The 27,138-nt window shown below is 42.4% G+C and overlaps 1 protein-coding gene across 1 annotated transcript; it reads right to left on the bottom strand.

The window, feature by feature from the left end:
* Window positions 1-196: 196 nt before the first annotated feature.
* On the bottom strand, window positions 197-26,504 carry FAM118A (family with sequence similarity 118 member A). Its single transcript, XM_032778071.2, has 10 exons — window positions 25,542-26,504; window positions 21,418-21,473; window positions 18,789-19,041; window positions 17,192-17,413; window positions 16,351-16,479; window positions 15,906-16,191; window positions 12,379-12,411; window positions 2,608-2,691; window positions 1,039-2,331; window positions 197-633 (listed from the first exon to the last, which is right to left on the bottom strand). The coding sequence occupies exons 2-9, from the start codon at window positions 21,462-21,464 to the stop codon at window positions 2,207-2,209; spliced, it is 1,179 nt and encodes a 392-aa protein (XP_032633962.1). The 5' UTR covers window positions 21,465-21,473; window positions 25,542-26,504; the 3' UTR covers window positions 197-633; window positions 1,039-2,206.
* Window positions 26,505-27,138: the final 634 nt, after the last annotated feature.

Below are 27,138 nucleotides of genomic sequence, written 5' to 3'. Positions count from 1 at the left end.
ACACAACCCATGATGGGTCACACAGCAATTCTGCTTTTAATGTGCATACACTGAATTGTAAGAGATCCCATCACTACTGCGATGTGCATTTTTCACAGTGCAATTGTATGGCACTACAGGCAAGAATGGCTGTTTTACAAGTTGCAATTTTCAGTGGTGTTTAGACTTGAAGAGTCTCCAGTGCTACCTGTTTCAAAAAAAGGCAAAATTAAATTTACTTTGATTTAAAAACACTTCAAATCAAATTGATCCTAAGTTTAAATGTGCGTGTGCATTTGCAGGCGGAAGGCAGTTATGTAGTGTTGCTTATGGAAAAACTAAAAGACAAGTTAAATATTTGAGGAACCAACTGAATCGATGAGATGCTCAGATACTATGGTGATAGGGGCCATAAAAGTGCCATAGAATAGAGTTCAATAAAAGTGTATTGCAGTAATTTTAACCTGACTGCTGTGTTTGAAACAACCTCAAAACTATTGTGTGCTCGCAGCAGCCTCAGGAAAATAGATGCAAAAATGACAGTCTAATCCAGCCACTTAATCAGCCGTCAGTATCTGATGCTGATTAAAGAAATATTCATTTTTGGAACACTTCAGAATTTCATTTAAATACATTTGTTTGCTCAAGGGCAACCTGTAGGAATGACCCCGGGCCCACAGGCCTGGATACCTTATTATTGAGGCATTTTGTTCTTGTCTGCAAGCTGGGCATACCCAGTTTCTTATCACAGGAACTTGGCTTTCCTCCATCCTCCCCTGTACTTTCACACAGACGGCCCCGTTTGCATCTGGCAGTGTTTTGTAACTTCCCCCCTCTGCTGCTTCCCACAGGACTGTCGTGTTTGTAGCTGGGGCTGTTTTTGCATTTTGCTATGCTGTTGAGCTTTTGATGGTAGATTTTTGTAAGAAATCTTGATTTGTGCTGTGCAATTGCGCATGTGTAATCTTAGATAATAAAAGAGGCAGGTGAACTCAGAAAAGCAGCTTTTTCACCTCCTCAATTACCCTGAAACTTGGTGTCGAGTCTTTCCTTCACAACCCACAATTTTGGGGAAACTAAGAAGTTTTACAGGACACCTCATAAAAATGTGAAATCCAAGCTCTCAGAACTTACATTTGGTAGTCTGAAGACAGGATTCAGCAAGGGTCTTAAGCGTATGGAGTAGTCACATTGACTGCAGCTGAAGTGTTTAAAACCTTGGTGAGCTGGGGTTCATAGCAGTTCTCTACTGCACGTAATTAGATAGTGGCCTGCTTTAACTGTGCAGCAATGGAAACATCCCAGTAACCACTACTTGAAATACCAAAAGCATGTCCTGTCCTTCAAACCAACAAATATTTTCATTCCAGTGTATAGTAAGTAGTGAAGTGAATCCCAGTCAATGAAGAACAGCCTGTATGCTGTTGGCAATTTTCATGTATATCCTCATTTCCCCCAATGTTAATTGATACTAAAATGAACAGATGACAAGTGAAAACTGAAATATTCATAGTACAATTGTGTAGGTCAGGTATTTGTGCTGTATATGAAGATGGTGCATGCTCCATGAAGCCGACAGTTTTAAGGTTCAGATCCTGTAAGCAGCTTTGTGCTGAGAGCCTTCTGGGCATATGGAGCTTAATTGACTTAGTCAGAGGTGCAGGGGCATGCCCATATAGAGCAGCTTGGAAGAGGAACCAAGAATAAGAAAGTAGATGAAAGGGGGTGGGTGGGGAAAAAATAAAATATACAAGCAAGTTGTCCGAATGACAACAGACACACAATGTGCTACCCTTGTTTGCAGGTCTTAAAAATAAATTAATTTTAACCTTAATTTCTACTTAATGTCTCTTTACAGGCTGTGCCAGTTTCTCTTTTATGTGTTTGAACCCCAGCCTTCTCTAACTTTTAGTTTAGGTACACTTAACACTGCCTTTTTGTGATGGTGTGGAAATGAACCCTTGTCTATTTTTAAAACTTTTACTTTAATCTTAGGGTACAGTCACAATGTTAGTTTCTAACAGCTTTTAGCTCACTTTCTACCCCCAGTTAACATACATCCTGCTCTTGACTGGGACTAGTGATAGTGAGAATAATACACTTTGGGAGAGAAAAAATTGCTAAGAGCAGCAGGCCACTATGGTATGTGAAGGTAAACACTTAATGCCATTCCAAGTTGTTCTTGCCAGGAAGCAGGCTTGTTACAGTCAATGCCAGGTAGAGAAAGTCACAGAAACTCTGGAATAGTGAGAGCCCAGCTCTCTGCTTCCCTCTCTGGCGCTCCTGTGCAGTTGCCTTGCACTTGGGTTTCAAACTTCTTTACAATGCCCAGGTCACCAGCAGAGGTATCAACTGATGAGAACAAAAAAAAAAAAAAATTGTAAATCAGTCACTCATAGATTTGTAATAAATTGACTGTATGAGAAGTAGCAGCCATCTGCCGATTATCTAATCCAGTTAGTATTTCAACTGCCCTGCAACCACTTACACCCCCTAGATATGTACTGAGAGATTTTGAACTTTTTAATCCACTTCAGTTCTGGAAATAATTAGCTCTGAAAACTTTTCAGAGATTATTTTTACACATCTTGGAGTTTTAAGATTTTATTTATTAGGGGCTGAGAATACCATTATCTGATTGTTTCACCCTCTTGGAAAGATTCAAGTCATTTTCTCCTAACTTTCTCTTTGCACAATCCACACATGAAGTCCCTGAAAAACAGAAAACTTGAATTAAAAAATATTACACATAGCTATATTAAAATCTCTTATTATTTTTAAACACATTATTTCAAGCATCACATCTTAAGCTATACATAAGTAGTATTGGTCCAGCTGGAAGCTCTTATATTTGGGTCTTATAACCAAGGATCCTGACTTCTGTTGTGCAGTGAGTGACTCCTTTGGCTTGTGGACAATTGGTGCTCCCTCATCCCTTACAGCTAGGTTATGCTCATCCTCCAAGCAAGGTTTTAAAAATACCTGTTGCTTTACAATGTACTGCTAGCAGGTGGAGTTGTTCAGAGACCTGATTACCTCCAACTCCCCCCTATTTCATCTCCACTTTAGCAGGTAGTTCCTCTAGGCAAGTGTTTTTCAAACTGTGGGTCACAGCCCAGTACTGGGTCGCAGGATGTAGAGCACTGGGTCGTGGTGACTCTGGTCAGCACAGCCGACTGGGCCATTAAAAGTCCTATCGTGCTGCACCCTGGAAGTGGCCAGCAGCAGGTCCAGCTCCTGGGGATGGGGGGTGCCCCAGGGCTCTGAGCACTACCGCCCACCCCAAGCACTAGCTCTGCACTGCATTGGCTGGGAACCAGCCAATGGGAGCTGGGGGCGGTGCCTGCAGGAAAGAGCCATGTGGAGCTGCTTCTGCACCTCTGCTAGGAGCTGGACCTGCTGCTGGCTGCTTCTGGGGTGCTCTGCAGTTCCAGGACAGGTAGGAAGCCTGCCTTAGCACCCCTGCCACACTGCTGAGCGGGAGCTGCCCAAGGTAAGCATGCACCCCAATCCCCTGCCCTGAGCCCCTTCCTGCACCCCAACCCCATGTCCTAGCCTCCCACCCCTCATCTCTAGATCCTGTGGCCCAGAGTCCTGATGCCGCCCACAACCCAACCCTCCACCCCAGTCCTGAGCCACTCCCACAGCCCAAACCCCTCATTCCCAGCTTTGTTGATGCCCGTGACCCAACAATTTTCTTCAACTGGGTTGCCAGAAAAAAAAGTTGGAAAACCACTGCTCTAGGCCTCCTCTCTGGTGATAAGCAGAATCTTTTCCATTATATTTTTTATTTGTCTCTACTAGGAGGCACTACGTGAAGAGGAAGAGAATTTTTGAGAACAGGAGTTTCTAGGAAACCAGTCTAGGATGAGAAAACAGCAGTGTAGCAAGACCAGTTAGGATCCAACAGCTCCTGCTCACGGCCCAGCTGTGCAATAATATGCCACCTGCCCCACCCCAATATATGGCAAGAAAGCCTTAAGCTGTTTAGGGCAGAAATTCATCAGGAGCATCTTGCTTTAGTCTCTTAAGAAAATTGTTTTGCTATCTACTTGGTGTTTTAGCCCAAAATGAAACAGCAATGAGGGTTGACTCCAGCAGGAGTCCACTTAGGAAGGAACAATCAGTTTCACACATACAGAATGGGAAGAGACTGTCTAGGAAGGAGTATGGCAGAAAGAGATCTAGGGGTCATAGTGGATCACAAGCTAAATGAGTCAACAGTGTGATACTGTTGCAAAAAAAGCAAACGTGATTCTGGGATGCATTAACAGGTGTGTTGTAAAAAGACACGAGAAGTCATTCTTCGCTCTACTCTGCGCTGATTAGGCCTAATGGAGTATATGCCAGTTCTGGGCACCGCATTTTAAGAAAGATTGGAGAAATTGCCAGAGGGTCCAGAGAAGAACAACAAGAATGATTAAAGGTCTTGAGAACATGACCTATGAAGGAAGGCTGAAAGAATTGGGTTTTTTAGTTTGGAAAAGAGAGACTGAGAGGGAACTGATAGCAGTTTTCAGGTATCTAAAAGGGTGTCATCAGGAGGAGGGAGAAAACTTGTTCACCTTAGCCTCTAATGATAGAACAAGAAGCAATGGGCTTAAACTGCAGCAAGGGAGGTTTAGGTTGGACATTAACTGTCAAGGTGGTTAAACACTGGAATAAATTGCCTAGGGCGGTTGTGGAATCTCCATCTCTGGTCCTGCCATGAGGGCAGGGGACTGGACTCGATGACCTCTCGAGGTCCCTTCCAGTCCTAGAGTCTACAGGAGCTACTTGGGAGCAGAAATTTAGCAGCAAGATCTGGCCTTTAGGAAGCAACAAGCCAGAGGTCTTTGGCTATTTTTTTCCTTCTGCCTGGGGTGAAATATGGTACCCAAGAATGTTTCCAAGAGGCTGGTTTGTCAAAGGGGCAGGAAGAACACAAAGGACTGAATGCCCCATTCCTTTCAGCCTGCCACAGCAACCAGGTGTTTTGCCCCAGTTGTTCTAGAAAGGGCATTAACTAATCCTAGTTGTAGTGCTACCTGGTCTACACTCCACTCTCCTCTCTCTGCCAACAACTCAGACACTGACACCACTGTTAAAAACCCTAAATACATCAGGGCAACCTGAGGATTTTGTGCAGAGGGGGGAATAGAATCACTGCTCCTTCAGGCACCTGACACTTTCCCACTCCTTTCACTGTTCCTTAGTTAGTAGCATGTCTGGCCCATAATGTGGGCATATTCATGTCAGTTAACCCTCTTTTCTGTGCTCCCTTAACCGTGGCCTAGTCCACATCAAAGAAGCTTATTGGAACATCTCTGAGCGTAAGATTTGCCTGCATTTAATTTCCTACTGTATTAGGCTTAGACTTGTATGTTTTATTTTGTTTAGTAGTTTACTTTGTTCTGTCTGTTATTACTTGGAGCCACTTAAATCCTACTTTTTGTATTTAATAAAATCATTTTACTTATTAATCCAGAGTAAGTACTAATACCTGGGGGGAGGGAGGGCAAACAGTTGTGCATATCTATCAGTGTTCTAAAAGGTGAACACAGCGAGTTTACTCTGTATAAGCTTAAATGGATTTATTTGGGGTTTGAACCCCATTGGGAGCTGGGTATCTGAGTGCTGGAGACAGGAGCACTTCTTAAGCTGTTTTCAGTTAAGCCTACAACTTGTGGGGGACATGGTTCAGACTTGGATCTGTGTTTGCAACAGGCAACTATGTCTGGCTCAAACAAGGTAAGATACTGAAGGCCCAAGCTGGCAAGGAAAATGAATTCAGAGGTAGACTAGGCACATCAGGTGGCCAGGGCCGGCTCTGACTTTTTTGCCGCCCCAAGCACAAAACAAAACAACAAAAAAACACAGGTCACAGGGCAGCTGGACCTGGAGGCAAAACAAAAAAAAACCCCAAACCCTAGGTGCAGGGCGGCTGGACCCAGAGGCAAAGCAAAAAAAAAAAAAAAATAGGGCAGCGATGCTGCCCTAGGATTGGTCGGAATGCCGCCCCTTAGAATCTGCTGCCCCAAGCACAAGCTTGCTCTGCTGGTGCCTGGAGCTGGCCCTGCATGTGGCAGTCCCAAAAGGGTTTCATATGCCAGATCAGCTGAGCTGGCTATTTTATTGAACCCAGTAGTAACTTTCATCAAAGTGACACTGATGGCAGTTTCTAGTTCATACTATTGGCCTATCCTCTCCAACAAGACGACTATGGCACTAATAGCTATGTGCACTAAAACCTTAGCAGTAGGGAGTGCACACCATGATGTTGCACAGGTGTAAAACCACTTCAGCAAGGCTTTAAAGCTTAGAGGATTACTGTATGAGCAAGTATCAGAGGGGTAGCCGTGTTAGTCTGGATCTGTAAAAGCAGCAAAGAATCCTGTGGCACCTTATAGACTAACAGACGTTTTGGAGCATGAGCTTTCGTGGATGAATACCCACTTCATCAGATGCATGTAGTGGAAATTTCTGGGGCAGGTCTATTATATATGCTAGCAGGCAGCTAGAGATAATGAGGTTAGTTCAATCGGGAGGGAGGCCCTGTGTCTAGCAGTTGAGGTGTGAAACCAAGGAGGAGAACTGGTTCTGTAGTTGGCAAGCCATTCAGTCTTCGTTCAAGTCCTGACCTGATGTGTCAATTGTAGTGTACCCAGAAAGTACTGCAAGACAAACCCAAGAAAGAAACCAACAGGACTCCACTGGCCATCACATACAGTCCCCAGCCAAAACCCCTCCAACACATCATCAGGGATCTACAACCCATCCTGGACAATGATCCCACACTTTCACAGGCACACAAAAGCATCAAAATCTGTACAACTGAGAGAAGGGTAGTCCAGTGGATTGATGGTTTCTCTACTATTTCTGACATGGTTAGTTCAACCCTTCAGTAAGATGCCTTTATGTATCGTGACCAAAAAAGGTAAGAAGAAAAAAAACCTCTCAAACCAACCTGAGATTTCTACCCTATTTTCCCCATAAAAATAGAACTTTTTCCAGTTTTCAAGCCTTCCCAATCAAATTTTTAAAAGTCTATAGTTGATAGGCTCAAAACAGTCTTCCCCCATTGATTTTTCGAGTTCTCCTGATGCATCCATCTTATCTTCCCACTTTTCCCTGAACCAGAAAGCAGTCAGTAAAGGCCAGCTTTACTTTTTCCTGAGGAATTTCTTTTGGGTGTTCTTCCTGGTAAGAAAGAGACTTGACAAGTTTCACCCAGTGTTGCTTTTGTCAAGGCTGCTGTGGTCATAGACATGTATTCCGTACACAGTGCATACATTTAGCATCCCCATGTCAGCATTACCTAGTACTACCTTTAGGAACAATGCTTACATGCTGTAGCCCACAGCCCTTACCATGGCTGTTTAAGAAGGGTAGTACCATCATTTCCACCACCGCCCCGGTGCTGTCTCACCTCCTGCAGCTGAGGGTTTTGTGCAGAGGGGGAACAAAGCAAATCAGAGCCATTCCACAGCTCAGAGAAATTCTTACCCTTTTTCTACACACCGTGAAGAATGTCACCATACTTCTCCTAGTGGCAGATAGAGCAGGGCTGTGTACTTGCTCTCCAGTCTCAATGAAATATCAGACTGATACCTAAACTGAAGTTATTTACCTACCTGTATTTTTTCCCAAGCCATATTCCAATCCTAAGGAACAATGGCTTCATACCTTAGATGTGAAAGGGTGTCTGCCTTTTTATCTGGCAAGGACTAAGCTTTTTTCAGTCATCATCAGCTTTTCATTTCTTTTGCAAATATGATGAAAGCAAATCAGCCAGCAGCAGTACAGCAGATTTCCAGGTGGATAACCACCTGCATTAATAAATACAGCTCAGGCCACACCCTGCAAACTCTGCAGGTTCATTCAACAAGGGTTCAAGTGACTTCAGTGGCATTTCTTAATGACATTTCAGATTTGGGTATTTGCAAGGCTGCAATGTGGTCCTACATACACGTTTACCAAACATTATGCTATAAAAGCAGCTTCCAGGTCAGATGAAAACTTTGGGAGGACAGTTCTGCAGATGCTATTTAGGTAGATTCTGAGCCCACCTTCTACAAGTATTACTTGCTAGTCACCTGAAAGAATGTGTCTCCAGCCAGTGGTGAGCTGGAGCTGGTTCGCATGAACGGGTTGTTAAATTCTGAAGCAGTTTTAGAACCGGTTGTTAACCCGCTTCCCTGCAAGGGGGGCGCTGCAGCTTTGATGGGCTCCAGATGGGATGGGATGTAATTCCTCCTCCGGCCACCAGGGGCGCTGCGCTGCAGAAGCTATGTAGGCTGCCAGCTGGCCCTGAACATGGGCCCTGTTGCTGCTGGTGCTCCCCCAGCCCCTGGCCCTGGGGCTCTCACTGCTGCCTGGTAGGTCCTTGGATGCTCTGCTGGGCCTCGGCTGCATCCTGCTGCTCGGGCTGCTCCGAGCCACTCTCCCAGTGAGTACCCACCCCCCTGCCTGCAGCCAGCCCCACACCTCCAATTTCCAGCCAGCCCCACATGCCCCTGCCTTACCTGCAGCCAGCCCTACCCCGCTCCGTCTCCAGCCAGCTCCACATCCCCTGCCCTGCCTGCAGCTAGCCCTGCCCCACGCCCGTCTGCAGCTGGCCCCACATCCACTGGTGCCCTGCAGTTCCCAGGGCAGTAACCCTGCACACTTGCTTCAATGAGGGGGGCAGGAAGTAGCTGGCACCCACAAGTGTGCACGCTTGGGTGACCAGACAGCAAGTGTGAAAAATTGGGATAGGTGGGGGGTAATAGGAGCCTATATAAGAAAAAGACCCAAAAATCAGGACTGTCCCTATAAAATCAGGACATCTGGTCACCCTAGCACACCCCCAGAGAGTGGCAGGGACCCACACATGTGAAACAGAGCTCATTTCTAGTTCAGGCCCCTCTTTTTAAAAAAGAACTTTAGGTAGGGTTAACATGCATCCATATTTTCCCAGACATGTCAGGCTTTTAGGTTCTTAAATTGCCACCTGGGAAGAATTTTTAAATTTTTTAAATTTAAGAAGTCCTCCTGGGAAAATACGGAGGTATGGTAACCCTACTAGTATTAAAAAAAAAAAAAAAAAAAAAAAAAAACTGTGGCACATCCCTTAAATCAGAACTTTTTATAGGGAACCAGTTGTTAAAGATTTTGGCAGCTCATCACTGTCTGCAGCCACTCAAACGAAAAATGGTTATCTTCCTGTACTGCAGCTCTTCTTCCAGATGTGGGTGCAGATGTATAGACCATGACCCAGCTTTGTCCCCTCTGCATTGGGGTGTCTATTCTTCACATTTAGTGCAAAGGAAATGAAGGGATTTGAGGCTGTACTACCCCTATATAGCCATGGGGGGGCGGGGAGAAGGCCAGAGGGCACAGGTGTCACCTCTACAGGTACTGCTATGTAAAGTTACCTGGCTTTGTTTAGCTAGGTGCACACACGTCTCAGTGGAATACCTGTCTGCACCCACACCACATATTGAACAATTATAGCACAAGTAATCATTGTACAGTATACAAGGTCCACTACTACATGGAGTTCAGGCCTTACTGAAGATTTTTCTTTGTATTTTCCTTGTCCTACAATGAAACCTGTCTCCGTGTGCCAATTTGCTACCTGCACTTTGCTGACATATTTCCAATTCCAGGCAGTGAGCTTTGGCTTCCCTTCCATTCCTTATTTTCTCTCCAGTTTGATGGTAACTCTGATGGCCAATCTACAACATAGATGACTTGCTGATAACCCACCTCTAGGAGATAACAGCTGTACATTGACCAGACCTTTCAGCTGCTCCAGTCCCCCTACTTCATAAGTTTTCAGAGGAATGCCTCAGTTCCCTCTCAGGATCTGGCCTGCCTCTAGGCATTTTATCAAGCATTGGTTGTAGTCTAGTTGCCCAAGGAAAGATTTCACAATCTGCATTTCTTCTGGGAACTCCAAGTATTTGCTTTCCAGGAATTCATATTATATAATATAACAGTAGCTGAATGTGGAAACTGGTCCATGGTGGGGATGCACCTCTGTGCTATACAAATTTTGGAATTTCCAAAATGGGAAACGAGATTACCTGCTATATCATTGAGAGAGCTCAGATAGCCAGTTGCCTTGAATTGAATGGGACCTAACCCAAAAAGCTCATCAGAATTACTTCCTAGAATTCCAAGCAGTTAAGAAGGTAGGTCTCTATTCTTAAGATTCCCTCTGAAATTGGTTACAATTCACATGAAAAGCAACAATAGGACCTTTGTGGCACACTGGTACTTCCAGTATGTTCACTTCACTTGATGTTTTAAGTTTCCCTCTAATTTGTGGAGATGTGTTTTACTTTGGCTATTTCCCAGTTGTAATGGATCACAGAGTACCAGGTGCCCACTCGGGAGAAAAGTAGTTTACTTACCTACCCATAACTTTTCCTCTGTGAAATGGCCACCTGATGCTCTGTGAGACCACCACTCACGGCATCACCTAATTTGCATTAAATTCCAGTTGAAGGAGAAATCTCTCAGTCCTTCCTGCAGAGAGAGAGAGGGGAAAAATCTTGGGATTCCCTCATATTATGATCCTGCTTTGCTATAAGTCTTCATTTCCATTTGTATAATAAATGATTAAGTAGACTGGCTGTCTCTAAGCAGAATAGTTTTTCATTGTGTTTAACAATTAGCTGTTATAGTTTGTCTTCTCAGTTTGAGCAGTTGGCTGGGGAATTAGAGAGGCAATCAGTTCTCTAAACAGCTCTACCTGCTAGCAATACATTGTGAAACCAGAAAGGCTTAAAAAAAAAAAAAGGACCTCTAGGCTTAGACAAGAGGAAGGAATAACCCTTGTAATGGATCACAGAGCACCAGGTGCCCACAAGGGAGAAGGAAAAGTTACGAGTAGGTAAATAAATGTTACCTTTATTGGACATAATGCTGACCAATAATATATGTTTGCACCATTGGCCACAGGATGTCAAATATTCCCTCCACAGCCTCCTCAGAATGAGGGATTCCTCTGGAGCTGAGCCACCTGTGGACATTTCCATCATTACACTGGGCACCAGCATCTAAAGTAGGCCCCCACTGTTTGGGCTAAGAAAAGCAGAAGGAATAAAATTTTTGCTTTTGCAGTGATAATTTATGATAAGTCCCATTCCTGCAGTGAGCACACCACCCTTTAAAACTCTGGAATCCATAGTCACTGGAGGGATTCCTGCTTTGGGCTGCTTAGAACTACACACCATGGCATCTGCTTCTGTGCCTGGGTATAAGAGAGAGGCTGTCTCTTTAAAGTCAGGACATCCTTCTCCCCATAGCCTAGAGACTTGTTCTTGGAAAACTACTAGCCTATGTTAAGGAACCATTCTTACCTCCATACAGGATATTTCCAAAGTGTGAGCAAGAGTATTAAGTTTGCTGGTGGGATAGAGTTGATGGTTAAGTTATTACAAGGAAATAAGTGAATGTGCAATATGGAGCAGGGGTAAGATTTGTTTTCCTATTTTCAGTTTCTCACTGCCCTTTGTTTGCTCTCTTCTGAAAGACAGATTTAGTGACTAATCTGAAAGGAACACGAGCATGAAATCTAGTTAGTTTAGTGAGTTAAACACAGTTTTAGATCCTACACTTGTCCCTAAGCCTTCCTGCCAATGTCTGGTTTTATAATTCAAAATGTTCTCTCTCTGCTTGCAGCATGAAAGACCCACACAGATAATGGGAAATGAGCAATTAGACACTAAGTACTTTAAAATGTCCAAAAAAAACCAGCAGGAGAATTTTACTGTAATCTTTCAGTTAATTTTAGATGTTATTTGTAGCAATAGCAATTAAAATTGGACATCTGAGAATTCTTTAAGTCGACAGTGTTTTTTAATATTAACTCCCTTATACCATATATTTAAATGTATTAGTCCTTATCTCTAATAAGGAGGGAGTACACCCATGAATGAGCAAATTCTGAACAGATTTTTACCATCCTTGACTTGCCTGACAAACAGGAGGTCTAGGGAAGATCAAAGTAAGCAGCAATAGATAGGATTAAAGATTAACGTTTTCTACCTTTTCAGATTCACTATTTAATCCTTGTACTGCTCAGCATTTGTTTGGGGTCAAGAAAACAGCAGCAGTGTTCAGCCCCAGCTCTATGATTGAAAGTGTTCAGAAGGGTGAAGTATAGGTGGTTGGCAAGTTAAAGGGATAACGTTTAAAGCAAACTAAGACTGCACAAAGGTAAATCAGTCTGATTAGCATGAACTGTTTGCCTTTTATGGCAAACTGAAAACAACCATCATCTACCACTAAGGCAACTTAGTGAGATTTTCATAGCCAAATCACAGTTCTGCAGTGATCATGTCATCTTATCTCTTACTTAATTTACTGTCTAAATTAGATTTCACCTCTTATTACTTATGAAAATTGTATTATAAAAATATTCTTTACCCAGCAGTGTTGTACTGTCCACTCGATCAGCATCTAGAAAGAGAGAACAATTCAACTGTGAGCAACTAGTCTGGATATTCTTTGCTTTATATAGTAAACTAAAGCAACAAAAAAACTACTAGCTTTTGAATAAAATTCTGACACTCCAAACCAAATAGTTGCCAGAAAGATGTTTGTATCTTTTATATAATACATGCTGCCTACTAAGCATCAAGCCCTTTTATTTTAGAAATAAAGCATGCTTAATGCAAGTACCTTCCAACACTATTATACAATATCTAACATTGACTTGGCTTTTAAACGCAGATAGGAAACTGCTCTATTATTACACCTACACAGAGTTCTATAAAACGAGCAGCACAGTAATCAAGAGAACTACCAAATGACAGAATCTGAACACACAGAATTTTCAAACAGTCTCAAAATGCTAATGCCAATGAGAGAATTTCATCAGTTTGTAACAAAATTTTGGCACTGGCACAGCTTGTTCAAAATATATTTGTAATGCAACCTCAGTCGTGATCCATCTGCAACAGACCTACCTCATAATTTTGTAAAGCTAGCACATTATGCTGTTCTCTTTCAATCTTGATAAAGAAATACGTGACTGAAGAAAGTGTAGTGACAATTAACTATTGATAATTTGTGAGAAAACAAAAATGAGGTGGTCTCACACACACACACACACACACACACACACCATCAAAACCCAGGAGACAGGCTATCACACAAAATAAGTGAAGTCAATTTCTCAATGCCACCTGTATAACCTGAAAAGCTGCTTTCCAGATCTGTAACCAATTTAAGTTTGGGTTCCTTCTTAACTTTTTTTTATTAAAATCAAAAATGAAGACCCTTTAGCCCCATAAACATGCTCAAACTAAACCCTGAATCCTGAAAGACACATATGCACGTGATAAGTCCCACTGAATTTAACAAGATTACTTGTGTGCGTGTTTGCAAGATTGTAGTCTAAGCTTGCAGTCACTGCCAGTAGTGATTTGATGTGGACACAGCAGCAAAATGAGGAATTAAGTGGCAGAATGCAACTTTCATTAAAAACTTTAACACAGGGAAGAGGTGCTACCCACCCATCACCCATGCTCTCCTATACCAGACATTTAATTGGTTCCAGTAGGGGGATTACAGGGCTTGTTACCGTAAATCCATAATTGGTGCCAGAGTTACAGGGTTCCTTACCATACAACCTATAACATGGAGTGGCTCTCCTCAGCCTACCCCCCAGGACTCAGCTCTCTCTGAGTCCTAGCACCCCATAAGGGGGACAGAGCATGCAGCAGGGTGGGGTCCTCAGCCCATAAGGTCTGACTTCAGCCCACAAAGTCTGAACCTATCATGAGTCCAAAGCCCATTACCAAAATCCAGTCTTTTACCTCTGGGAACCATTCATTTTATTCTCTTAACGACACTGGAAACCAGACGCAAGTTGTGACAAATAAACAACCCCAGTACCTTAGTTAGGTATTAAGCACATTCCTACTCAACCCACTGTGGCTTGAAGGTGCCATGAAGGCAGCAAAATACTCCCTGGTCCTCTGCCAATTGGCCCATGGGAAAAAAGTTCCTTCCTGATCTCTTAAACTCATAATTGGCTAGACCCACAGAATCCGTCAGCTAGCATTCTCATTCCTGTTTGGGTGAGTAGTGTGGCCTGCTGGAATGGAGCTGAAAGAGGTTAAATCCTGGGAGCTGGAGAATGCTGGCCAGTCAGCACCTTTCTCCCCTAGCTGGCCAGTGGGTTCCAGAGATTCCCAAGGGGAAGAGCTTCCCATTGTCCCTTGGTGAGTGTCTTCCTCCCTTGCTACTGGGACTGTTCCCCTTTCACCACTACCCTCATCAAGTTCCCCCACCCACTGATGTGGGTGCAGGGCATTTTTCCTTTTAAGTTAGATTTTAATCAGCATATTACACTGTCATCAGATCAATGTTTGGTTTGCATCTGACTGACTAGTTATCAGTTGCTGTTCAGACCTTTTAAAAAAAAATTTGTGTATAGGACTAACCAGTAGAAGTACATCTAAAGGACAGACTCAAGTCCACAGCCAGTATCTGCAAAGATCTGCTTTTCAATACGTGTCCCAGTAGGAAGTGATCAAACACATCCAGACTTTTCTTAAATGTCCTACATACCCAACCTCCTGAAGACCTAGAGGTTTCAATGGCCTTCTTGGAGAAATCCACTCCTCACCTAATCTCTGTTCTGGAATCTGGGTAAGACTATATGTTGTAGAAATCAATACCCCAGTAAGGCATCTGCCTGCACTTCGAATTTTTTTGAACTTACTGTTTTATAATCACGTTGACAGAGTTTTAGTCACAACAGTTTAGCAGACATAGCAGAACAGCTGAGAAATTATTATCATCTGTTACCCAATGTTAGTTTCCCTTGTTGATATTTCTCCAGTGTCCTGATGAAGGCCACAGTAGAATAAACCTCATCTATGCACTAACACTTGAAGTAAAAGATTGCTGGGAAAGTACGTCCAAAGTATTTGTCACCTTTTTTCTCTCTTCGTCTCCCTTTTTGACTTTTGTATTTTAAAAAAAGAAGACTTATTACTTCGATACGTTTTCAATAAAATATAACAGACTTCATAGACTCAGATGTAAAGATTAACACAGTTCATCTCTCTGCCAATACTGGACCGTTACCTACAGGACGTTTTTTAGTTTTACCCTAGTCTAGTTTTAAATGCCCCATTCAATAAGGCTTCACTGCTACCCTTGGAAGATTATTCTGCAGCTTATTCAGTAGGTCAGTTTTTTTCCTAATGCTCAGATAAATTGTTCTCACACAGTTGTCCTCTCCTCCACCCACCTAACTTGCACAGGATATGACTATTACCCTATACAAGATTTGTATATCTTTTATGTGTACACCAAATACTTGTAATTTTATATATCAGAGGGGTAGCCATGTTAGTCTGGATCTGTAAAAGCAGCGAAGAGTCCTGTGGGACCTTATAGACTAACAGATGTATTGGAGCATGAGCTTTCATGGGTGAATACCCACTTGGTCAGATGCATTGTAATTTTATGTTCCAACTTCATGCTTAGCCAAACTATAAGTATCTGACTGTTAGCTTTCCTCTTGAGTCAATCCATACAGCCTTTTAAACATTTTTGCTATCTTCTCTGAACTCTCATAATGCCTACAGCCAAATATTTTATCTGGGGAACTGCACTTAATGAAAGTGAAGTTTAAGCGATAAATCCTTACAAGAACACTATAGTTGGCAAATACACTAAGCAAGCAGAAAATTCAGAGCAAAGGGTAAATTTACAAGAAATCCAAACATTTGAAAGTATAAAAATTCAGTTACAATTTTGTTATTATATGCTCCTACTCAGTATGTCAATCAGAAGCAGAGATTTTCATGCATGCACTTGTAACTACCCACTGGATTAACATCTCAAATCAAGTGCCACTTGCACAAAGAATATACTAAGAATAGAATTCAGTTGCACACACAGAAGTTCATTATAAAACAACAAAACAAAAATACCTGGACTCCTCTGCTTGCAGATTTGAGCAGTTAGATCTTGGACATACGCCGGGAAATATTCAAAGCAATCACCATAGGATACTACTTTTATTCCATGCAGAAGCATATCTGCCTGGAGTTTAAAAAAGTGGTCTTCATTTTCTTTAACCACCAACATATAATGTTCTAAATCTACTTTATTCTTTACAGTATACAGAAAAAGAGCCTGGAATATTTGATCATGCAGAGTCTCTCCACAGCCCACAAACAAGAAGGATTTGGTCAGATACAAGTTCTGCAGAACCTCCTGTTAAGAATATTAACATCCAAAAGAAAAAATATTATCTATATGGCCAAAGACACAAGTCAAAGTAAAAACATTTTTTAAAGTTTCACACACATAAAATGAAATGAAACACTCAGTTTGGCAATACACAGTATATTCTTGAATTAAAGTCACACGTACCATTACTTCAGGGTCTTGAGTAACATCTTTATATCCTGAATGATCCAACACCATTCCACAGGGATCTGTATACAAGCCATGAATATGAAGAACTCCATACTTTATATGACCTCTTGCCCACTGAAGAACCTAAAGCAAATCATGAATGTAATATTTACTTTGAATTATATTATACTACTGAAAAAGGGGAACTATATTCTTGTACAAGTGCCCAAACATGTAAAGCACAGTTGATCATTTTTGTCCTTTGCGTACTAAGATCACAGTATCAGCCATCACTTGCATAAGTTACAGAAAAAACAGTTCAATTACTAAAATTTTGAAACAGAAGTGCCTGAACTGTAGACTGTAAAATGTTCAGAATATAATATAAACAATAACCTTTTAAAGGCTTTTTGCTCTTTTGACCAAAAGAAACTTATTTTAATTTGACGAAGAGCATTCTAGCTTTTTACAAAAACAGAAGACATCAAGAGTAAAGCAGAAAGAAAAATCTTCACACTCATCAGACATCTTTGAGTCTTCCTTTCCAGTGTCTGTGTGATGAGTTAATCACTGCACTAGATTAAGATACATTTGTGATTGTTACAGTTACTTCATCCACATGAACTGTTTCTGTAAATAAGAAATCTACCATTGGTATTTTCTGGCAAATTGTATCACATTATTCAAAACAGACAATGAAAACTGTCCACGTCTATTATTTTACTTCACTGTAAAGCTTTACAGAAAACTAAAGTAGTAAAGATTTTCAATGAGTAACTAGTGAAAAAACCTGCAAAAGTACAAGACAACTCCTTTCCCCTATAAGAAGTCCTGACATTTCATTGCCTTACCATACCTTATCCTTATCTTTCAGGTCTAAAGACTCCATGGGTTTACCCTGTTGCTGACCAAAAATCTCAAGTAAATTGTCATAGTTTGTTGTAAGGACCATAGTGCCTCTCTCCATTAGCCTGAGGACTGACTGTAGAACAACAGGATTCCGAATATGTTGTTCCAAGTTATCAAACACCTCCATTAAGCAATCCTGGAAAAAGTTGGGCTTGGTATCACCTGTGCGCTGAAGAAAAAGATAAATATGGTGCATAGTTAAAAATAAGTACTCTAACCGCCTTCAGCAGGACAGCAATGGTCCTTAACCATTTGTCCCAATACTTTTCTTTAAAAGGAATTTACTAAAATAATGATATTTAGACAGCTCCTATAGTACATAAAATATTAGGGTTTGAAATGTCAGAGATAAATTTGAATGGCTTCACACATCGCTGTATTATTTATATAGCTCATATAGTAAGGTCATCCACTTTTCTAAAGCTTTTTGACAGGAACCAACTTGTGTGACGTACAGGCCTGGGGGGGAGGGGGAGGAAATCTCTTCTGTAGTTTGCCACAGTTAAACCTGTCACTTCCAAACTGAAATATTAAAATATGCTCCACTCATCTTTTAGCTGATGCCCAAACTCCATGACGGGTAGACCAGAGGGAGTTCACAACACATCAGAGTTCCATAGACTACACTGAGTTCCTGATCACTTCCAGGTGCAATTCAATGTGCTGATGTTCATGTTTAGAAGCTGTATAGAATTAGGGTCCTAGCTTCATGGGAAATCACAAGTGCTGTCATTACCTTTGAGATCAAAAGTTACTATTCCCTAGATTTAAAGTCTGGGGTGCTTTCGGAGAGTCCTTGTCTCAGGAAATCACTTTTGCTCAACCAAGGCAGAGATTCTTAATCTTCAGGATGAGCTGCAAAGCCCATCTGTAGAGGCAGGATTTTCCCTGAGGGGATGGGAGTATTATGGTGTGTGGGTGTGGGTGCACGCACCTCTCTCTCTCAATATAGATGACAAATTTTATCTATATTCTCCCTCTGTATTCTCCACTGGAATCATTTCTGCTGGAAGACTTTAGGCTGTTTTTAATGGGATTTCCCAAAGAAAACTTCTTAATCTCAAAATCAGTGGCATAGATGCACGTTGGACATGTGTGGACTTTCCTTATTTGAAATAAATGGAGCTGGGACAACTTAAGCCTATCAGTAGTGTTCAAGGTCTGTCAACATTTCTGTGCAATCTCTGGTTTCAGTCAGCAAAGCTATAAATTCCTATCTGAGTTCAAAACAACACTGACAGACTCTGACTTATCATAACACAAGCGTCTTGGCAATTAGAATAATCTGTTTCCACAGTTTTCAATGAGGTTTGAAATAAAACATTCAAATTAATGCAAGTAAAATAATTTATATATATATATATATATATACACACACACACACACAGCAGTAACCCCTACAAGTCCCTATTAGAAATCAAGACCCAATTGTGCTAAGTACTGTATAGTAAAACAGACTCTTTCTGCCCCCAAAGGGCTCAAAACCTAAGAATACTGCTATAATAATAATGTCTTTAAATAATAAGTACTATTTACACACTCACTGGGGACATCTTTCTTATGAGATCATGTGCAACTACAAGCAAGTCTCTGTCTTTGATCACTTTTTTGCGGAATTCAGCAACGTCTCCTGGATGAAGCACCTCCAGCTGTTCAGCTGCTTCAATCACAGCTTCAATACAGCTCCTCCATGAGCAAAGTGCTGGTATTTCTGGTGCTACAGCAGCACTCACTCCGGTTCCAATTACCAAAAGAAGGTCCCAAGGCTGCTTCCTTATTAGACTTCTTAAAATTTTCCTAAAATAAAAACAGAAAACCTACATTTTCTACACACAGTTTATCTTGTCAAAGTTTCTTAGGATTTTGATAGAAGAGCAATTTAGTGTGTCCATGTGAACTGTTAGTTGTAAAAAGTAAAAAGTGCCAAATTGACAGCCCTAGAGTAGAAATGCTCTGTTTCTCAACAGAGCAGCTTTCTCAAAGTGAGAGATCAACATACCTCAACCCTAAGGGAGAGAGACCACCTCTAGGATAAGAGAATGGGTATGAGACCTCCTACTACTCTGTCTTTGGCCTGTATGCTGTGACTGCAACTAATATGACAATTATTGCAAACTGGGCTGATGGGATTTGTGATCAAGAATTGTACTCAAACCAAATTAATTTCACATAGTTTACTTTTACTTAGCAGCCAAAAAACAGCAATAGCTTTCACTCACTAATATACTTAGCTGGATTTAAACTGGCAATCTAGAAATGAAACAATCTATCGCCAGTTTTCAATCTTTTGGGCCACCCAGTCATCCTTTCAGCAGTTCTTTTAAGAGAGCTGTACTTCATAGTACCATTGAAAGATTTACTAAATATAGAGACATTAATGGCAAAGTTGAAATATTTTAAAAAGACAAAGGAATAAGGTTCTAGTTCATCTGCATGTTAATCAAATGCTGCAGCAGACAGTACATTTATATGTACAGTTGTGGTGTGAAAAATAGTCACATACATGCTCCCTTTCACCTAAACAACTCCCTCGGCTGTTTTCTGTTTATGATCATTAATTATCTCCTCTAGGGCTATAGAAAGCTTCAGGCTTAAACACAGATTCACTCAAAAATGTTGCCTGCATGAGCTGCCCCTAGGTATTAGCTGTACAACAGCAAGCACAAGGAATTCTCAGGCAAGTCTCGTGGGGAGGCTTTCTGCAAAACTAAAAGTAAAATTGGTCTTTGTAAAGCAACATCTCCATTAGTCCAAAATCATCCTTGAATGCAGAAAGCTTGGTAAAACGGATAGAATTACTGAGGGAGGGAAGCCTCATTTTCAATTATTTCAGGCAATTAAAGAAAGAAATTCAGAAAAGACGAATTTTTTTCATTTATTTTTGAAGTTTTGCAGCTTCTCATTAATCTTGGCTTCAGCAGACAATCTTGAAAACCCTTTTTTTCTGCTAAAACTGTGCATAGTTATAGAATATAAAGTTACCACAGGCATAATCTACAAAGCTCTGGTTATTTATATCATATGCACATTACAAATTTGTGAAAAAAACTGGTATGATTATCTAAGAGAGATGTGAAATATATTTCAATAATGTGGAAGAACTCAAACAATAATTTGACAAATATTCAACATTAAATTTGGTGTACAATATTTAACTCTTAAAACAGCCCTTACGTCATTGCTGGAAGTGGGTAAGCTATTGGGATTTCTAGGTCACATTATCTGAATCTATAAGCAACAAATTAAACATCCCTGTTGAAATTGCCTCAGACACAGCAACAACTAAAGTGGCTAAGGAGCTGGTTTATACAAATAAAATACTGCTTTTATGCTCACATTTCTTTCTGCTGCAGCACACACAAATTGATTGTTTCCTTCTGGCATACATGCTACCTATTTCTCACTAACAGCTTAACCAAGTATTAAATATACTGGCAATGGAAAAGTTATATTCTCAGTCAAAAGTTAACAGACTTTTGAGCATATGTGGTGCCATTTTTAAACCTTATTTAAAATATTATAAAGTTTGGGCGTTTTGGTTAGTTTTATAAAGTAACCTTCGCTCCCAATAATTTTTCTTTTTTTCCTTCACCCAGTTGTCATAGCCTGTACTGAAACTATTTTCATGCTGTTCTTAAGCCAATAAAGGGAGACCATCATGTACAGTAATTAACTCAAGAGGCCTTTTCATTGGTGGCCTTGACTTTTGCACATTTGTTAACTTATTGAGTTTTCATACTGATATTTAAAAACAAAAACAAAAAAAACTTCCACCCTTTCCATGTTGTTTTGCAGAAAATTTCAGACATTAAGGCCCAATCCTCAAAGAAATCCAAATGGGAGGACCCTTATGCTCAAAGGAATCCAAATGGGAGGACCCTTATGCTCTCAGAGATCCACTGAATCTACAGAACTCAGAGGGAGTCTGCCTGTATGAATCTTTTTAAGGATTAGAGTCTAAACAAGTAGGAAGGGAAGTAAAACAGTGTACTAAACATTTTGGAAGGCTAAAGCAGCAACTATAATTGATAACTTTTCATAAAGGTGCATCTGGAATCTTTAAGCTTCATGCTCACTCCCACAGTTACCTTTGACTCAAAAGTCTCAGTGGGTCATCCCCAAGGAACAAAATTCCTACCCTCTGTCTCACACACTAGTTACCATTATAGTCACCTTGATTTTTGTTCACTTCTGTTGGTTGTCCTTTCTTCTGAGTCCATCTCTGAACCCTATTTTGAAAAAAAAAAAAAAAAGTTTAACAACTCTTAATACCTCAGGGTATGTCTACAGTATGAAATTAGGTCGAATTTATAGAAGGTGATTTTTTAGAAATTGATTTTATACAGTCGATTGTGTGTGTCTCCACTTAAGATCATTAACTCGGCGAAGTGCATCCACAGTACCAAGGCTAGCATTGAATTCTGGAGCATTGCACTGTGCGTAGCTACCCCACGGTTCCCGCAGTCTCCGCCGCCTATTGGAATTCTGGGTTGATGGGTCAAAAACATTGTCGCAGGTGGTTCTGGGTACACATCACCAGGCCCCCCCTCCCTCCGTGAAAGAAACGGCAGACAATCGTTTTGACCCTTTTTTCCTGGGTTACCTGTGCAGACGCCATACCATGGCAAGCATGGAGCCTGCTCAGCTCACCGTCACCGTACATCTCCTGGGAGCTGGCAGACGTAGTACTGCATTGCTATACAGCAGCAGCTCATTGCCTTTTGGCAGCAGATGATGCATTACGACTGGTAGCCGTCGTCGTCATCTCCTGGGTGCTCTTTTAGCCAACCTCGGTGAGGTCGGTTAGGGGCGCCTGGGCAGACATGGGTGCTCCTGGCAGACCTCAGTGAGGTTTGTCAAGGGTGCCTGAACATAAATGAGAATGACTCCAGGTCATTCTCTTTTTAAGTTTCATCTCATGGAGATTCAGTCCTGCCTGCAGTCGTACTGCACCGTCTTCTGGTGAGCACCCAGGAGATGACAATGGCTAGCAGTCATACTGCACCGTCTGCTACCAGCCTAAGATGTATGAGAGAGATGGACTGGATCAAAAATAGAAATACACCAGATTTGTTTTGTATTATTTTCTCTTCCCTGAATAGTAGGGGTAGGGATAGCTCAGTGGTTTGAGCATTGGCCTGCTAAACTCAGGGTTTTGAGTTCAATCCTTGAGGTGGCTATTCTGTGTGACAGTTGTGTGTGTTTCTCCTCAAAGTATGGGGCCCGGCAATGTGAACATCATGGTGTTAATGGGGCAGGTTCATACCATGGAATGCTGATTCTGGGCCCGGGAAACAAGCACAGACTGGTGGGACCACATAGTGTTGCAGGTCTGGAATGATTCCCAATGGCTGCAAAACTTTCACATGCATAAGGGCATTTTCATGAAACTTTGTGACTTGCTTTCCCCTGCCCTGAAATGCCAGAATACCAAGATCAGAGCAGCCCTCATAGTTCACAAGTGAGTGACAATAACCCTCTGGAAGCTTGCAATGCCAGACAGCTACCGGTCAGTCAGGCACCAATTTGGAGCGAGCAAATTGACTGTGGGGGCTGCTGCAATCCAAATAGACAACGCAATCACTGAGCTGCTGATATCAAGGGTAGTGACTGGGAAATGTGCAGGTCATAGTGGATGGCTTTGCTGCAATGGGATTCCCTAACTGTGGTGGGGCAACAGATGGAACCCATATCCCTATCTTGGGGCCGGACCACCTTGGCAGCCAGTACGTAAACCGCAAGGAGTACTTTTCAATGGTGCTGCAAGCACTGGTGGATCACAAGGGACGTTTCACCAACATGAATGTGGGATGGCTGGGAAAGGTACATGATGCTCGCATCTTCAGGAACTTAGGTCTGTTTCAAAAGCTGCAGCTAGGGACTTTCTTCCCAGACCAGAAGATAACAGTTGGGGATGTTGAAATGCCAAGAGTTATCCTTGAGGACCCAGCCTACCCCTTAATGCCATGGCTCATGAAGCCATACACACAAGGACGGCTTTAGGCCGATTCACCCAATTCCCCGGAATTGGGTCCCGCGCCTTAGGTACCTTCTTAATTTTTTTTTTTATACTCACCCCGACAGCAGTCAGCTCCGCTGGGGTCTTTGAGCCCCGCTCCCTGGCCAGAGGGCCGGCCGGAGCGCAGCAAGCCCCGCGGCCCCGCTCTCCCAGCCGGCAAGCCAAAGTGCTGCCAAAGACTGGGAGCGCCGCCCGGTGAGTACAAGCCCCGCACCCCACACTTGCTAAAGCCAGCCCTGCATACACAGACAGCCTGGACAGTGGTCAGGGGCTGTTCAACTATAGGCTCAGCAAGTGCAGAGTGGTGGTAGAATGTGCATTTGGACGTTTAAAAGCTTGTTGGCACAGTTTACTGACTTGGACAGACCTCAGCGAAACCAATATTCCCAATTTTTATTACTGCTTGCTGTGTGCTCCACAATATCTGTAAGAGTAAGGGGGAGACGTTTATGGCGGGGTGGGAGGTTGAGGCAAATCACCTGGCCGCTGATTACATGCAGCCAAACACCAGGGCAGTTAGCTGAGCACAGGAGGGCGCAGTGCACATCAGAGAAGCTTTGAAAACCAGTTTCATGACTGGCCCGGCTACGGTGTGAAAGTTCTGTTTGTTTCTCCTTGATGAACCCCCACTCACCCTTGGTTCACTCTACTTCCCTGTAAGCTAACCACCCTCTCCTCCTCCCTTCAGTCACCACTTGCAGAGGCAATAAAATCACTGCTTCACATTCATACATTTTTTATTAATTCATCACACAAATAGGAGGATAACTGCAAAGGTAGCCTGGGAGGGGTGGGGTAGGAGGGAAGCACCAGGTGGGGTGAGGGAGGAGGGAAGGACAAGGCCACACTGCACTTTAAAATTCATTGAATACCAGCTTTGTTGCTTGGGCAGTCCTCTGGGGTGGAGTAGTTGGGTACCCGGAGGCCCCCCCTACCACATTCTTGGGCATCTGGCTGAAGAGGCTATGGAACTTGGGGAGGAGGGCAGTTGGTTATATAGGGCCTGTAGTGGCAGTCTGTGCTCATGCTGCCTTTCCTGAACCTCAACCATACGCCGGAGCGTATCAGTTTGTTCCTCCAGTAGCCTTACCATTGCCTCTTGCCTTCGGTCCGCAAGCTGATGCCACCTACCACCTTCAGCCCGCCACTTATCTTCAGCCCGCCACCTGTTCTCGCATTCATATTGTGCTTTCCTGGACTCTGACATGGTCTGCCTCCACACATTCTGCTGCTCTCTTTCAGTGTAGAAGGACTGCATGAGCTCAGAGAACATTTCATCATGAGTGCATTATTTTTGCCTTCTAATCTCCTTCCCAGAGGCTAGCGAAGAAGATAGTTTGAGCACTGAAACATTTGCAGCTGGTGGAAGGGGACGGGGGGGAAAGGAAAGTGGCAGTTAAAAAGACACATTTTAGAGAACAAGGGATAGACTCACAGTAAACCTTGCTGTTAACATTACATAGCACATGTGTTTTCAGTACAAGGTCGCATTTTGCCTCCTATTGAGGGTATGCCAGGTTGGTGTGAGAGACCAATCACGCAGGGCCAGGCAACAGAACTCAGCTTCCAGGCAGCCATGGTAAGACATGGTCTTTTGGCTTCTTTAACCTTCAGAGCATGTGGGAATGGTTTCAAACAGCAACGCTCTCATTTCCCATACTAAGCAGCCGTTGGGTTGGCCATTTAAAATGAGGGGCTGTGGTTTTCAGGTTAACATGCAGCAAAAACCCAACTAACACCCCCCACGCCATACACACACCCAATTCTCTGGGATGATTGCTTCACTCCTTCCCCCACCGCATGGCTAACAGCAGGGAACATTTCTGTTCGGCCACAAGCGAACAATCCAGCAGGAACGGGCACCTCTGAATGCCCCTTTAATAAAAATCAACCTATTTCACAAAGTGACCATGAATGATATCACTCTCCTGAGAATAACAGAGAGATAAAGAACAGATGTTGTTTGAATGCCAGCAAACACTGGGACCATACGCTGTGTTATGCAATAATTCCGGACTACGTGCTACTGGCCTGGCGTGGTAAAGTGTCCTACCATGGAGGATGGAATAAGGCTGCCCTTCCCAGAAACCTTTTGCAAAGGCTTTGGGAATACATCCAGGAGAGCTTTATGGAGATGTCCCTGGACAATTTCCGCTCCACCCCCAGACACGTTATCAGACTTTTCCAGTAGTTGTACTGGCCACGAATGCCAGGGCAAATTAATTATTGAACATGCTTGCTTTTAAACCATGTATATTATTTACAAAGGTACACTCACCAGAGGTCCCTTCTCCACCTGGTGGGTTCCGGGAGGCAGCCATGGGTGGGTTCAGGGGGTATTGGCTCCAGGTCAAGAAACAGTTCCTGGCTGTTGGGGAAAACGGTTTCTCCGCTTGCTTGCTGTGAGCTATCTTCCTCATCACCAAAACCCACATCCCTGTTGCGTGCTACTCCACTGATGGAGTTGGGGTAGTGGTGGCTGCACCTTCTAGAATGGCATGCAGCTCATCATAGAAGTGGCATGTCTGGGGCTCTGACCCGGAGCGGCCATTTGCCTCTCTGGTTTTTTGGTAGGCTTGCCTCAGCTACTTAAGTTTCACACAGTACTGCTGTGGGTCCCTGTTATAGCCTCTGTCCTTCATGCCCTTGGAGATTTTTTCAAATGTTTGGGCATTTCGTCTTTTGGAATGGAGTTCTGATAGCACAGATTCGTCTCCCCATACAGCAATCAGACCCCGTACCTCCTGTTTGGTCCATGCTGGAGCCCTTTTGCGATTCTGGGACTCCATCATGGTCACCTCTGCTGATGAGATCTGAATTCACCTGCAGATTGCCATGCTGGCCAAACAGGAAATTAGATTCAAAAGTTCACGAGCCTTTTCCTGTCTACCTGGTCAGTGCATCTGAGTTGAGAGCACTGTCCAGAGAGATGACAATGGAACATTCTGGGATAGCTCCTGGAGGCCAATACCGTCGAATTGCAACCACACTACCCCAAATTCGACCCGACAAGGTTAATTTCCGCGCTAATCCCCTCGTGGGAGGAGTACAGAAATCGATTTTAAGAGCCCTTTAAGTCCGAAAAAACAGCTTTGGCGTGTGGATGGGTGCAGGGTTAAAATCGATCCAATGCTGCTAAATTCAACCTAAATTTGTAGTGTAGACCAGGGCTCAGTTTATATATGCAATACCTAAAAAACGCCCAATGATTACTGCCAAAATTAAATATTGATGTATTTGACAGTTTCTTTGCATTTTCAATTAAATCAACAATTTGTGTGACTTCTCACAGACAGTAAAACTAACAGAAGAGGACTTTGATTTCAAAGTTGTCAATTGATTTAAGTGGAGCTATGACAATTTACACCAACTGAGGATCTGCTGTACATCTAGATTCAAGAAGAAAGAAAGCAATTTTTTCAAAGTTATGTTTGTGCTTTCCTTAACCCCAAATCTGAGTGGCAAGTGGAGGAAAGGCAGTTCATCTAAGCGTACATTCCTTTTGCTTTCCAAAATACATAAATATCACATACTTACACTCCTCATTTAGGGCAACTGTAAAAGATTCATATGAAAATATTTTAACTGCTTAAAAAGTGTTTCAGCTCTTACAAAACAATCCCATTAGCAAATGCATACTACTGAATTTATAAGTCATAAAACACAAACATGATACAGAAAAAGAAAAGAAAATCTCTTTAAGGTTATTTCCTTAAGTTATATTTAAACATGATGTGTCTGGCTAAATAGGCAAACTTTGTTCTCAATACCATCCCTTCCCACATGGCTACATTTATTGTTATAAATTCACTGTCAGCAGTCACCACTAGCAGTCCAGTGAACTTTAGTGTATAATTCATTATTCCTCCAAGAAG

Source organism: Chelonoidis abingdonii, chromosome 1, assembly GCF_003597395.2.
Source record: "Chelonoidis abingdonii isolate Lonesome George chromosome 1, CheloAbing_2.0, whole genome shotgun sequence".
In the NCBI taxonomy this organism is placed as follows: domain Eukaryota; kingdom Metazoa; phylum Chordata; order Testudines; family Testudinidae; genus Chelonoidis; species Chelonoidis abingdonii.
This window is presented reverse-complemented; position numbering and strand designations above follow the sequence as displayed.